The sequence below is a fragment of the Myzus persicae genome, unplaced genomic scaffold (genome assembly GCF_001856785.1).
Source record: "Myzus persicae strain clone G006 unplaced genomic scaffold, MPER_G0061.0, whole genome shotgun sequence".
Classification (NCBI taxonomy): Eukaryota; Metazoa; Arthropoda; class Insecta; order Hemiptera; family Aphididae; genus Myzus; species Myzus persicae.
In genome coordinates, this window is record NW_019104266.1 from 578,735 (window position 1) to 594,279 (window position 15,545).

The following is a 15,545-nucleotide window of genomic DNA, read 5'->3' on the forward strand; positions in this document are numbered from 1 at the left end:
TTACGTTCAAACGTTATGATAGTGATTTATAATTCATTCGATTATTGATATGTATTATTTCGTCATTGACAGACGATAATCAACAATTTAAAGTCAGTGGGTCAAACAATAATAGGTACATCAAATTCATATAACTCATTTCGAATCACTTGAATGTTTCTTTCGTGTACTATATATAATATAGTACTATTTTACAGAAATACATTTTTCAATTATAAACTGTAAACGTGTGTGAACTTATATTAATAATGTCAACAGTCGAGAAAATTTTGGTGGAACAAGAGACAAAAGGTGTGCAGATTAATGGCAGTGCATTCGACTGATGATCTAATCAGAATGGGGTCGGAAGTGGGAATGTTTGTGGGAGCCTTCCTCTATCTACTGGCCGCAGTCAGAGAAGCTGGATTTTTGGGCTCCCAGATGTTCATTGAAAACCTGGTCAGTAATCATAATATTATGTAATATACCTATAATTGTGTTAATGCTTAATAACTACATTAGTTGAATTTGAATATCCACTGTTTAATATTGCACCAAAATTTCAAGGATCATCCTACTTACCCGTGTTAACTGATAAGTGATAATCATAGGAAAAATCAAAAAACTCAAGTTTTTGACGAGGGCAAGTCCTCAATGATTTAATTTCAAAACTGTGATACATAAATCTAAATTTATTTACATAAATTATGTATGATTTAATATTTATATTTAATATCTATAAACCTATTATATATCTAAAAGGAGTAAAATACACAGCTGTAGACAGACACACATAAATGTGGTTAAATAATTTAATGTCTAGTTACATTATTCTCTCACCACATTAATTGCTATGAAAAAAATATCAATTTTTATCATCCGTGTTTATATTACCAAAATATTTATTGAAAATAATATACCTATTACATAAAAAAAATTAAAGTTATTTTTTTTCAATGGCATTTATTTAAATTTATTTAAAAAAAATGTACACTTACTTAATACTTACTTGATTTGAGAGAACTTGGCAGATTATTAGGGGGTTTAAGCACTCCCCCCCCCCCCCAAAAAAAACCACACATATGTTGGGTGATGTTGCAACTAAACAGCTTATACGCAACTTTCAACTTTCAACTTTTTTTCCTTACACAAAACGCACAATAAGCCACTAGTGTAACGTATTCAAACCACCTGGGGTGGATTGCATATCCAGGTCCGTGAAAGTCGAGTAAATTACACTCGACCAGAATTTCCCTTAAAACGAGTCCGAAGTTATACTTAAGCCGAAATACAGCAAGCGCACTATATCCAATTCCCTGAAATCTAGTTCAAAAATAAAACGTGATTGGTGATTCAATTAGGTTTTCTAGGAATGATTCATTTTAAAACAATATTAATGGCGATATTTAAACTTAACTTTTTACTGACAAAATAATTTTGTGTTTTTTGATATTTTTATCGCATCTAACCGCACAATGAGACAACGAGTATAAACTATAAGATATTTGATAACTTAAAACTATTCTCATTGTTTATAAATAATTTTATACTTATCGTATAATTTAAGGTTATTATAATTTTTATTCTCTTAATTGTTTATCAGGAATTGTTAATTTTATGACTAGAAAAAATTATACTTTTAAATTTTAATATAGGCAATCGTAGAAACTCAAACGGTGGAGCCATGTACTAATGTTCGATTATCGTAAATAATACTTAATTTAAACCTTTTAAAGACAACTAACAATAATAAATAACTAGTAAATTGAGTATTGTTAAAGCGCTAAATTTGAATGGAGCCGGCTGCAGTTGAGAAAGCGATTTAAAGATAATAAAATCACAGTGCTAAAATAAAACGAAGGCGATTAATGGATTTAAAAACCACTCAGTGTCGAGGGTTTTTAAATAAATAAAAAAAAATTATAAGATCGTGTTAACTCGTTTAGCATAATAAGTACATTCCCTTGACCTGATATTACGGGGGTTTTGTCACGAGACTACCTGCCTATATTATACCTAAAACTGTTGTTATATTGCTATATACATATTCGCGTGGTGCCACGGCGGCGTCAAGAGAACAATAACAGTATGCAAAACTGTGAAATCGATCGAAACTGATTAAAATGTTATTCCAGTATGGTTGTTATACACTTCAAAAGTTATACGTAATAAGTTTAAAGACATTTTTCCATAAATTACCCTGACTACAAGATTTTAGTGGATAAGATTTATTATTATTTGTTTCAAATAAATGTTTGGTATCCATATCATTACAAAAATACAGTTTATGAACCTTCGTAATACGCATGTATACAAACTCGTTGTCAATATGTATTTGAAAAAAAAATTATTGACGTTTTCCCATTAAGCAATAACCTATAAATATTAACATTACATATAACTATATAAGTAACCAACAAAGTCATCGTCAATAGTACAATACACAATCCTTCTGTTAATATCTATAGTAATAAAAATAATTTGCTTACTTTCAATATTATTTTTGTTTTACTATAGGGGTTTAACAAAATTGTTGAAGTGAAAAACAATTACGAACTTTCGACAGTTAACTTAAGTTCCTTTGAGAAAAACTTTACTTAACAATATTATTTTCGTATAATATTATTAAGTAACTTATTTACCTCTGTGGAGTTAATATTTTCAAAAAATTCAACTTAACTAGTTGACATAAAACATCTAATTGTCTCATCCTCATCGATTTGTAAAACACATATTATATTATATTAAATACCTAAATAGTAAATAGTATTACATACTATTATTTAGTATTCAATTATTAAAATAATAAAATAGTATAATACATATGTGTAGGTATACTAAACAAATCATTTTGTTTGAGGGAAAATAATTTAATGTTGATTAGAAATAAATAACAATAAACATTAAGTTAACATAGTCTTGATGAAAAATTGAATTACGCCTACCCTTTACCTAAGTTAATTTTTTAATAAGTTAAGTCACAAAGTTTGATAATGTTTTTACATGATTTTACTTTTGATATTCAAAAAAAAAAAAATAATATTGAAAATACTTTTTATCATAAATTGGTGCATCCACACAGGCCATAGCACCGGCAAGAGTGATGTTTCTGTTCTCGTGCCTGCTCATGATGACCATACCACCACTGAGACTGACGTGCTATGACAAAGCCGAAGACATAATAGCCGTAATCATCATGTTGACCACTTGTCCGTACTTTTTGTTCTTCTGCAGGTACAAAGCCATGTATTATGTCATAGGAAGGGAGCGGATTTATATGCAAATAGAAATATTTTTTTTTTCAAGTACTATTAAGCTGTTTTTACTACATCAGGCTTGGAAAACCCCATATTTACGTATTTAATAATCGAGTTTAATTTAAATATTTTACTAAACTATATTATTTACCCTCTACTTCCTAAACTCTCTCCAGATCACATCATTGCTGGCGTACAAATCCGTTTCCTGACTATATTTAAGGTGTAACAAGTATCAAATAAACACACACATGACACGTATTCGCACCAACCAAAGCGCATAATTTATAATCATACTAATGGTGATCGATATACAATACTTCAGTGTCTAATAACTATTAATAAGTGAGTGCTGTACGTTTAACGTATATTTCTCGCTGCCAGGGGTTTCAAAACCGTCGGACCGTTCGTGGTGATGATCTACAGGATGGTGATGGGAGACTTGCTGAGATTCGTTTCCATTTACATGGTGTTCGTGATGGGGTTCTCGCAAGGTGAGAATATTATCATTATTAAAATATATGCGTAAGTAGGTACATCTCTATACGATGACGCGGCGGCGGGTTATCGTTATTATAATTTGTAAGTGTTTCGACCACAGTAGCGCAGTGTGAGGAGAGGGTGTTGTGGCACCCTCCCACACCTCTATGACTGTGTTTATTTCTCACATTTATATTAGATATAATAAAATGGTGACAATTAAATCGTATTGTAAAATAGACATTATTTAATTAAAATATATTTTTAAAACATAAATTATAGTATTGACAACTAGGTACTATTAATGGTAGTATATTTTATTTTGTCCATTACGGCTGTTATTTTCATAAATTACCCACAACTTAGAGATTTCTGGCTATGCACCTGTTTCGGTGACATTTCACATATTTTCATATAATTTGAAAAGTATGTGCCTGAGTAGGTTATATCCTAGCCATAGCGTCTTCGCACTCCCACCCCTTATCCAATACATCCAATAGATCGGATAAAAATCAACATAGCTGTAATCAACCACACACTTATATTATCATATATTTATATTTTAATCCGAAAATCGGGATTACAGGAAACTCGAATAAAACATTATGTGGATTGTAGGTAATACTACCCTTATATTCGATATGTATGTATCATAAAATATAAATCTGGATAGAATCGATCGTTTTAACTGCAATTATGTTTAATACAACACATATTAGAACAATTAACAATTTATATTCACCTAACCAAACGCTAAACCATTGATCTTGATATGAGTTAGTGACTATAAGAGATGAGGTGAGGGCAAGGCGCGTATATCGTAAATTCGTAACCATCACAATTTGGTGGGCTTAAGTTTAGGGTCTCAAAATAATAAATACATTTTTTTCGGTCATGATGATAACGGTCGAGGGTCACTCTGGCGGAAAACGGTTAAGCCCACGCAAACGGTCCTTTTTATAAAAAAAACATGAGTGCGCGAATGAGTCACGTTTCGGGAATATGTGCGCAAACGGAATGCATCCAATCGCTGGGACCGGAAATCGAAGGCTTGCTATGTGTATTATAGTGTGGCTGTATATACAAAAACGTTTGATTCCGCAGCTTATTACGTGATTTTCCTATCTTACGACAACCCGCTGACACCAGAGGGCATTGACGATTCCGTGCTGAACCCGATGCCCACGCCGACCGAGTCCATCATGGCGATGTTCCTTATGTCCGTCAACACGTTCACAGATTACTACACGGCGTTCGACAAGACTAGTCACACGTTGGTCGCAAAGGTACGTTACGCAGTTTTGGCATTTTTTTCTCGATCCCTCCTAGCGTGTTTAACAACAGGTACTATAACAATATTATGAGCGCACGTGTATTAACCTACATTATTAAGTGATTCGTTCAATTTTTCCTTCCGAAAAGTTACACGATGCTATCTCCATCGGTGATTAATTTACACGCCTGAGTTAATGTCCAAATAAATTCTCCAGATTTGAAGGAAAAAAATGTCCGTTTTGTGATTTTGAGTTGCAATTATAAATAGCATTATTACGATTTATGATTACTGCGCACTTGTGTGATCAATTTAGTTTAATCAAACCCATAATACCTCTTATCCTGTGTAACTTTCAGATTAATAAACCAAAAAATTGAAAATAGAGATTTTCGTCTAAAATTCAAAACTTTAAAGTTTTTTCACCAACAATTAATAATGCAAAAGATAAGAGCAATATCTTAAAATGTTACAAACCTACGGATCTTGAATTGATTTGAGTTGGTCGTTGTACCTATTAATGAATTTATGATATTAAAAAAATCTTTTTTCATAATATACAGTATACATAGTCTTAGTGATATTGTGATAAATGTCGAATGATGATGATCGTATAGTTACTATAGTTTGTTACCGCCGTGAATACCCCATGACCACGGTGTGTACAGTAATCTCATCGTTCCCCGTACCTTTAAAGTACCTTCAAATTTGATCGGCGATGTGTAGATCAGAACTCAGAATATAGTAATATGCAACATTCATAAATATCTAGATTTTTTTTTTGTTACGACTTATGAATGTGCACTCTGTACACTATGGCTGCAAATTGCAAGTATATATAATTATTATTTATATAACAAAACAGTGAAATAGCAACGGAAATGAGTACACTATTTTAATACTATTTCGATACACCACAATTAGGTACCCAACGGTTTATTATTACCAAATTCGATACACCTAACCTAACTTCACCTAACCTCGTGTGTGTGTGTGTGTGTGTGTGTGTGTGTGTGTGTGTGTGTGTGTGTGTGTGTGTGTGTGTGTGTGTGTGTGTGTGTAGTAGTAGTAGTAGAGTGGACATTTTTTTTATCCGTCTCCTTTCGGGGAAGTCGTATGCCCCATGCTATATTATATTTTACTCCCCTTTATATATTAATCATATAATACAGACGTGATTCGAACAAAAAAAGACAACACCAGAAGAAGAAAAATTACTTTTCGACGCCACCGCGGTGTGCATGTATAAGCAACGAGGATCGCAACACATAATATTATAATAATATGTAAGCACGCACGCACGCACGCACACACACAAACAGCATATAATACAGTCTAGCGCATAACAATAAAAAATGAGTGTTGTTATGCGGAAATATATATATTATGTATGCATTTTTATTTTCCGTGATTATACGAGCACGTGACACCGCGTACACGTAAAACGACTGACTTGTGTTTCACACATTATACATACAGGGTGATCCATTAAATATTTTTTCTTCACTATACATCCGTTTTCTAAACCAACTTTTTTTTTATTCAATAAGACCATAATTCATAGTTTGAACTTTTAAGTACAATTTACCATTGGGTTATTGTATATTCATAATAATTGTCGAGATATAATAAAACTCGTGTTAAAATCTCGTTAAAAACAAAAATGTATTATTCATATTTATAAAAATCTATAATTATTTATTTTTAATTTTTACTCCTTTTCAATTTTCACACTACATGTGGTTATGCGGTGAGGTCTCAGGATTTTTATTTTATTAATAATAACCTATATTTTTGATTTCATAACCAGAGGCCAAAAACTTAGATGTACTTTTTGAGGTAGTTACTTACCTGTTACCTACTAATATTGGACATTAGATAAATAGTTTTTATTTTTTAATTAATAAGAAATGTATTAGTAGACTACTGTATTAGGCTTTTTCATGGTACTCTGGTAATTTTATAAAGCTCATTTATTACAATATTAAATGGTTATTAGTGAAACACAATTAATAATATCTTATAATATAGTAATGAACATGAAATATTTAGTAAGCTATTCTGCTAGGTATCGATATTATTAAATTAAAAGCTTGCCTAAAATGTAAAAAAAAAAATATGAATAAAACGTCTTTAAAAATGTACTGTTATAATAATAATACTTCAAAGTAGTTCAAACCATGTATAAAAACATTTTTATTTGTTTTAAAAACACTAACATTTACGTAGAAAATAGATGAAATGACTATCAAGTTCAGTGAATCACCCTGTATTATTATTGCAGTGCAACACATATATTTTTGATGTGTGCGTGGGTGTGTGTAAGGGTGCAGTGTGTGTGTATGTGAATGTGTGTGCGTGTGTTTTTTAACTCTTTTCTACACACTACGTTTGCCGCGTGAAACGTAGTTTTGCTTTATAGTTTTCATGGTGATCGTGGCCATATTGCTGGTGAACATGTTAATCGCCATGATGGGGAACACTTATCAAAAGATCGCCGAGACCAGAAACGAATGGCAGAGACAAGTGAGTTGGATGTATATAATATGTACCTAAATATTGATATAAATTTTTACAATTATGTATAAGTATAGTATAAATATGTATGCCAATTTTGAAAAATATTGGGATTTTTTTACTTTTGACCCCCTTCCCCTCCACCAAGTAGGTACCAACTAGATTCACTTTCCTAGCATGCTGTCGAAGAACATCGAAGCACTTTTCATGTCCCAAAAGGTGATGACAGACACACAAAAAAAACACACACATACATTATTGTATAAAATCAATACATTCATCGCTAAACTCAGATTCTAAAACGGTTAAAACTTTTTATATTCATCAGCATAAGTATTTTTTATTTATTGAAACTTCCAAAGGGTCCTAAAACGCTTAATTTTTTTTATTATTGAGAGGTTACAGTATGTCTAAAAAATAAGGATTGATGAGTGGTGTAGGTAGAATCGGTTGTTCTGAATATCTTGCTTCCCATAAAATGTATTGCCATATTTGCACCTATCCGTATACAGCTTTGTAACTTCATGTCAGGTAACCTGTATAGGTATACCGTATTTAATACAGGTACCTACATAACGTGATAGGAGGTGGCAGTTGATTTTTAAAATGTATAAAATAAGACGTTTTCGAGATAACGGTAGTCTGCCAAATTACACCGCACTCGATTCGTACGACTTCCTACAAAGTATATTATTTTCGGTTATGTACACGAAAACTTTCAGGGAACGTTAATGACTGTTGTCCGTTGGGAAAGTTTCTAAATCAAAGCCAGTTGAAATTGACTGTTGTTTAATCAAGATATCGACTAGGTATATTACGATGAGTAAGCATTATAGTTTATTTTATATTATTGTTATGTGTACATTGTATACATGTTACCTATACACCGAGAAGAATATAATTATTATGTTAAATCGAATTTGCAAAAGAAAAATATCAATCGGTCAACGAATATTACGACGAACTTTAGTTATACATTTATACCCAACTTCGCCAATGCAGCTATATACAATATAATATATTATCAACTAGTATACCTACCCGCCCACCCTCGGAAATAATCACTTTTAGGTACCTAGTTCAGGCGAAGTTGTTGTGAATCTAAGTATAAAAATAATATTGAAATAATAAACATTTTTTAATGTCAATATCATTGTCATAATTAATTTTTCAGTTAAAAAATGTAAGTTATTCTCGGTTAATAAGTAATAATGTATTTTTGTGTTTGTCCAGTCTCCAGTGAACTATGAAATCCATATTATTTACTGGTGATTGTTGTAAAATAGGTGTAGATATTTGTATTTATAACATTAACATATAAGTATATGACCAACTAAACATTGTGTTTGGAGATTTATGATGATAACTATAGCCTAAAGGTACGAATAGTTACGATATTAATAAAATTTAGTGGTTATCATTAATGTCTGGTAAAAAGCAATACCCAGATCATGATTTCAGATTCACTACCACTACCGCGACACCACCACCACCACCACCACCGCAAATAATTGATATTATTTATTAAAAAAATAATTATAATTATAGTAATTTATTTATGCATTTAAGTCACATATATATAATAATTAATAGTAATTAGTAGGTACGTATTATAGACTATAATATGGACATGGTATGAAACTCGCGGATTTGACGATTTGTCGAAACGTCGATGATGATTCATTTCACCGAATATCGCTACGATTACCTATAATATAATGTAATATTATTTTAAACAAGCAAATAATTAATATAGTAAAGTTATGCAATTGTAATAACAATAGACTAAAGCATAACAATAATATGTTCCCATCACCTATATTATATTATGAAGTACCTATTCTCTTTCGAAGTCACTTACGACTGACGACTTACAAAATGTATAAAGTCTTCCAACTCTATATTATTATAATCGTTTTAAAGTCGCGAACAACAGGCTGAACAGCATCGCGAAAAGACGTACGTGCAGATTAAATTGCTGTGCATTACCGTGGTATAATAATATATAGGTTACCATAACACCATGTAGCACAAGCATTTACGTGTTGAGTTACACGTGATACGGTATATTATTATATAGTATTTACGTTAGCAGCTGTCAAGCACGTCTGTTCTCGTCCGCGTAAACTTTTCGCGATCGCGTTAGTTGTAGGGTTGAGCCCAGATCAAATATGCATACAATTCAAACTTAGTTATACCTATTATACCTAATACCTATACCGCATAGTGCCCCATGCCGGACATTTTTAGTTCAAAATCTAATTCACCTTCCATTGTCATTTTCATTATTTCCATTTATTTGTCTACCTATTCATTTTTAAATCAGACCGCATGGACCCCTCTACACATTACCTACGTGGCTAAGTCCTACTTCGTTAACAGAAAATAATCATTAATCGTTCTTAAGTCGAAATATCGTGTAAAAGAGTATCTTTTTATTTGCTTCGATGTACCTATATATATATATATATCTTTTAAATTTTTTAAAGACATGTTCTCAAATATTTGTCAAGTTAATTCGGAGAAAAGAAAAACGTCGACCTATTAATTAGTAGAATTTTTTGCTGAACATTGAAACTGATTTTATCTACAAAAGGTCATTTTATCCAGAACGTGTCTCTTCCTGATTGTTAGTTATTATTTTAATTAATTCCGTTATAGCAAACACTAATTAAGACAGCTTTAATTTTTTTCTAACTTCCACTACAATAACATTATATTAGTGAATTGAAATTAACATCATTTATTTTTTTACTATTCAAATCCATGTAAAATTGAACATTTCTTGTCACTTTGATATTGGTTAAGACTAGAAATTTATTTTTTTCGTTTGTATTTTAGATTCTGATCGGGGCAACGAATGTATTGATTTTACAATGGTTGAATGATGTATGATTTTTTCTTGTACATGTATATATTACCTATATACTATACACACGTCACACAAGATGTATAGTATATATTACCTATATACTATACACACGTCACACAAGATGTATACTTTATAGATTATAAAATGCTTAGTGCCAACTTCAATATCTTTTATGGTTGGACTGTAAATCCAACTGACGCTTTTGGGAAGTCGAAATTAAAAATTCTCAGTACTTTTCGAAATGATAGGGGAAAAAATAGGGATTTACATGAAATGAAAATAAAATACTTACAATAGGTAAAGCATTTTTAATTTTTCAACGCGGCTGCTTCGGTAATTGTTTGTGTATGATGAACAAAACACCTTCCATTAACACCGATTTAATGTACTATTTTTAAAATATTATAAGCATACATAGGTATAGGTAGGTAAAAGGTAACACACTGCATAACAGTAATGTTGATGTTTACCTATTGTATAATAATCAAGGATCAACATAGAATATTGATTGCAATATTTTAATGTTGCGTTATCGCGATATTTTCAGTGGGCTCGGATCGTACTGGTGGTAGAGAGAGGTGTCAGCCCGTCACAGAGGCTCAAAAAGCTCATGTACTACTCGCAACCGATGTCAGATGGTCGGAGGGCGTTGGTGTTGCGACTCAATCAGACGGTAAGGTTATTCCCCTAAAATTAAAACGCGTTAATTGTAGGTACCTTGTCTAGTACCTATACACCGGTATAAGTATTCCATATGCATCATACATAGGTGGCAATCGATTACGAGGGTTTGTCCCCTGATATAATTCCAAAGCCCCCCCCCCCCCGAAAACAAAAAAATAGCGTCAAAACCGAGCTGACGAGTTTGGAAATGTATTTTGTCTTATTTCGAAAATTAGTCCATCTAGAAAAAATAAACTGGTGTACCTATGCATTTGTTGTTTGTTAGGTAACCTGTACCTATATGGTAATAATTATTTCTGACAGCTACATTTCACTGGTAGCATGAATAAAATATTTATTTTCAAATCTAAAACATAAATAATAACTTCATTATTTTTAATTGTAATTTAAATGTTTTATGTACTACCTATTGTTATTGAAATATGAATGTTAATAGTAATCAGGTATTTACAGTAACTTCTAAAAATATTTTTTATGAATTTGAAATTTACCTTAAGTTATTTTTTTCTTTAAATGAATTATTAATAAATACATTTATTTTGTTCTAATAAGAATATAAAAACATAAAAGTAAATATTTAATCAACCATTTGATCAACCAAAATAGTGATAGATTTAATTGCATTACACTTCTACATCCAACGATATTTTTAGTACCTAGTTAGTTATTCTTTATCGTTTTCCTCTGACAGATTGACACCTGCGGGATGTATACAATAATAAATTAATTTGACCGATTCAAGACATTATAGTTATTATTTATTAACTATTAGTGATATTAGTTTAAAACTACTAAAAGAGGGGTTTAAGCCAGCTCTTACTTTTTATATAGACTGATTATGTCAACAAAAATCTGATTTATTATATTATAAAGGTTCCTATTTTATCAAATAAAAATAAACTTGTAAGTTTATTAATTATTTAATTATGAATTTGGATGTAACAAGTTAATACAGAAAATAATGAACTTGTTCACATTTTAAACAAAAACTTTCAGCTTACAAAGAGTGGCTGAACCAACCATTCATAAATACAATACTCTGTTGTCTAAAAACTATAAAATGTATCATAATTTTAAAACATAAGCAACTATAAAAAAATTATGTCAAGTTGATATAACAAGACATTAGTGTATGTTGTGTGTATGTGTGGATAATAATGTGAACAAAACCAAATTATATTGATCCTACAAATTGACAACTGTATGGTGTACACAGTATTAACCCATTTTAAGAATAGGTAATCAGTTGTGTAATGGGTTCATTGACGCATTCAGTATTGTATATGTCAACTGTCCAAATTGAGTATTTTTATTGAATTTCTCAATCCAGAATATAGCCTTTACCAGGTAAGTAAGTTAACACAAACATTAAAACAAACCTAAATGCAAATAGATGAGGAAGTAGGAAAAAATATTTTGGGTTATAATTGGCATCAGAGACCCCAAACATTCTTCTAATGAAAAATTTAAAAATGACAATCAATTGAAATTTTACCACTTATGTATACCTTATACACATTCATATTAGTAGGTAATAGGTATATTTCTTGATCAACTTATCTTTGTGCACAATTTAGTAGGATACGAGAAGGTTGCATAGTATAATCTCTGATGCCATTAGAATGTGCATAATGATGTGTGTATAGGTAGTACACGCACATTATACACAACAATTTAGTTGAATATCAAACATTTGTTTATAATATTAAACAAATGTATGACAAGCTATATATGTATAAAAAAATACAAAATAAATAAAAATGATGAAAATTATTAAATATTTTCAACTGTATTGTTACAGTCACGAGATCGAAAAATAAAACAAACAAAAAAAAAAAAATAATAATAATAATAATAATAATAATAATAATAATAATAATAATAATAATAAAATTACAGTACAAAACACAGTAAAGAGTATAAACACAATTACATAAACAATATAATAAATATACAGCAATTGGATTTTTCAGTTGTCCGCACCAACACATAGATTACTACAATATATGGTTCACAGGAGATTCTAAAATGGATATAGTACTAATAGTAGAGTAGTAGTATCTTATTAGTAATAGGTCGAATAGGCCGGTATTTAGTATTTTTTTTCTTACAGGCAATATTTTAAGGTATTAATTTTATTTTTTAAAACATTTAATGTATGTAGGATGAAGACAAGGAGCAAATGAAAGAGATATTGGAAATGAAACGCATTCACAATCGCTATGTTGAAAGAATGCGCGCAAGAGACCTGAGCAGCAAACTATCGTCTTCGTGCGGAAAAAATGCAAACAATGGGACAATTAATTTAAAAGCAAATAAATAATATTTGTATAATAATAATTTAAGTCAATAAGAAGTATGTACAGAATAAATAATTATATATAGATTTACATATAATTATATATATATTATGTATAGCTGTATAAAATACATAAATTATATTCATAATGTATATATAATTAAGATACTTTCAGCAAAGATGTTTTGTTAGCTATAATAAGAAAAAAAAATATATGAAAAAGAAAAACATAAAAACCAACAATATAAATCCTAAACGTAATGAAAAAGAAAAATATTAATTTAATCAAACATGTACAAACAGATTACAGTAAAAATGTTGTCCTAAACACCTAAGAAAAATGACAAACAAAAAGGGAAAATTTCAATATTCTCTGGCAAATGTTTTAATTGTCTATTCTTAAATATAAAAACTGATGAATTTTACTTTAACTAATTTGTTTAAATTTTCAATTTTTTTATAGTTTAATAATTTGTAACTTAACAGAGTACACACTAAAACTTATTAAGGGTACATTTTTTTCAATATAGGAATTTTATTTAATTTTGCTTAAAACGAGTTTCTAAACTCAAAAAGAATTGATTTTATCAGTCTCCAATTCCCAAAAATCTTAATATTAATAAAATGATTATGATAATGGCGTACAACATTTACTTAATAATATTTTTTCACTCCAAATCTCTTCCTTTTATACAAAATAATACCTAATTAATTATAATAATAATAATAATAATACAATTATATTAAGTTAATAGTAATATGCTAAATATGAAAAACAACAATTATTTTTCCTTGTATTTAATTTTTAAATTTATATAATTAAATATTTGAAGGTGTATATAAATACAATAAATACACTAATTATTTTTTATTATTATTATTTTTTTTCCTTTTTTTATAACTTTTTGTTTAGACATAACAAAGCAAGAATACTGGATCTGAATATTATAACAAAAATTATTGTATCCATAATAAGAAGAAAAACAACATTAAATTTTGCTAAATGTTCAATAACTGGCCATTGATAATTTCATTACCTACATTCAAAATATAAGAAGACCGAGGAACATATTATACACTGTGACCCCCAGGACACAAGTACACCACGCAAGCAACATTATCGCTCAATCCACGTAAATTGAATGAATTTGAATAATACGACAAACAAATTACATAAATAAAAACCCAAAATCAATAGCACCGATTTTTTTGTATACAAATAAAAAAGGGCGTTTTAAGATTTTATAAAGACAAATATAACAAGAAAACTATATTCTAAAAAAAAAATAATAATAATAAATTAATAAATTAAAAAAAAATATTTTATCCTATTCATTACATTTTAAGTAATAATATTTAAATAACAATAGTAAATTAAAAAAATGTAAGAATTTCTATTGCTATTACTGCGTATACTTTATATTGCAAATAGTTGAGGTTAAATGTTAAATATAACAATATATTGCAAACTGAAAATTCATAAAACATTTTTCAACAAAAAATCTTAATATATACATAATAATATATATAAAAAAAATTGTATGCAAAATTATACAAATATAGAATAAATGTAAAAGAAAAATGACTTATGGAAACACAATTGGTAGTCAAAATCTTTAAACATTGAACATAATTATAATAATAGCTAATAGCTATTATTTGTCAAACAATTTATATTAAAACATTGTAATTTGCTATCAGACACATTTAATATAAGAAGCCCAAAACATTATTGTATAAACGGTATTCACTTGTGGCATCATGAGAACTAATATGTTTGTAAATATTCTAATTAGTATTTACAATAGTAAAATGTTCATTAACATAAATGTATTAAATATGTATAAACATAAGTCATATCCAATTGAGTATAATAACATATAACATGTATCGGGAAATTGTATAGAAATCTGAAACAGTATAAACTTTCTTATACAAGATAGTGTTTCAGAATTTTTTTTAAGAAGATATTGAAGAGAAATGAGGGTTGGTAGTAACATAAACTGTACAACCACCTTTATTAATGAAGTCACGAAGCTTGTTTGCCAACAATAACACCAGGTCTGGACGGCCGTACGGGACTATTTGATGTTACCACCGTTGTACCCTGAGGAGTCTGAGAACCACTGTGGAACTGGAGGAAAGGATTCATTTCCACCTATAAAAAGAAATGTATGTTAAATA

The 15,545-nt window shown here is 29.6% G+C and overlaps 2 protein-coding genes across 4 annotated transcripts in view; one reads left to right on the top strand and one right to left on the bottom strand.

Annotated features, from left to right (window-relative positions):
* LOC111040686 (transient receptor potential cation channel subfamily V member 5) overlaps window positions 1–13,562 on the top strand; it is a 45,365-nt gene extending 31,803 nt beyond the window's left edge. The window contains exons 11-17 of one of the 2 annotated variants that reach the window (XM_022324691.1): window positions 259–438; window positions 3,062–3,213; window positions 3,621–3,730; window positions 4,821–5,002; window positions 7,399–7,515; window positions 10,926–11,051; window positions 13,227–13,562. In XM_022324691.1, coding sequence (XP_022180383.1) covers window positions 259–438; window positions 3,062–3,213; window positions 3,621–3,730; window positions 4,821–5,002; window positions 7,399–7,515; window positions 10,926–11,051; window positions 13,227–13,385 — 1,026 coding nt within the window. In that variant the 3' untranslated portion in view covers window positions 13,386–13,562. Of the gene's footprint in view, window positions 1–258; window positions 439–3,061; window positions 3,214–3,620; window positions 3,731–4,820; window positions 5,003–7,398; window positions 7,516–10,925; window positions 11,101–13,226 lie in introns of those variants that run through there. The other variant, XM_022324690.1, reaches the window with a different exon arrangement.
* Window positions 13,563–14,921: 1,359 nt separating this feature from the next.
* LOC111040699 (transcription factor AP-4) overlaps window positions 14,922–15,545 on the bottom strand; it is a 34,141-nt gene continuing 33,517 nt past the window's right edge. For both annotated transcript variants that reach the window (XM_022324707.1, XM_022324708.1), the window contains one exon: window positions 14,922–15,519. In XM_022324707.1, the coding sequence (XP_022180399.1) occupies window positions 15,391–15,519 (129 nt within the window). In that variant the 3' untranslated portion in view covers window positions 14,922–15,390. The remainder of the gene's footprint in view (window positions 15,520–15,545) is intronic.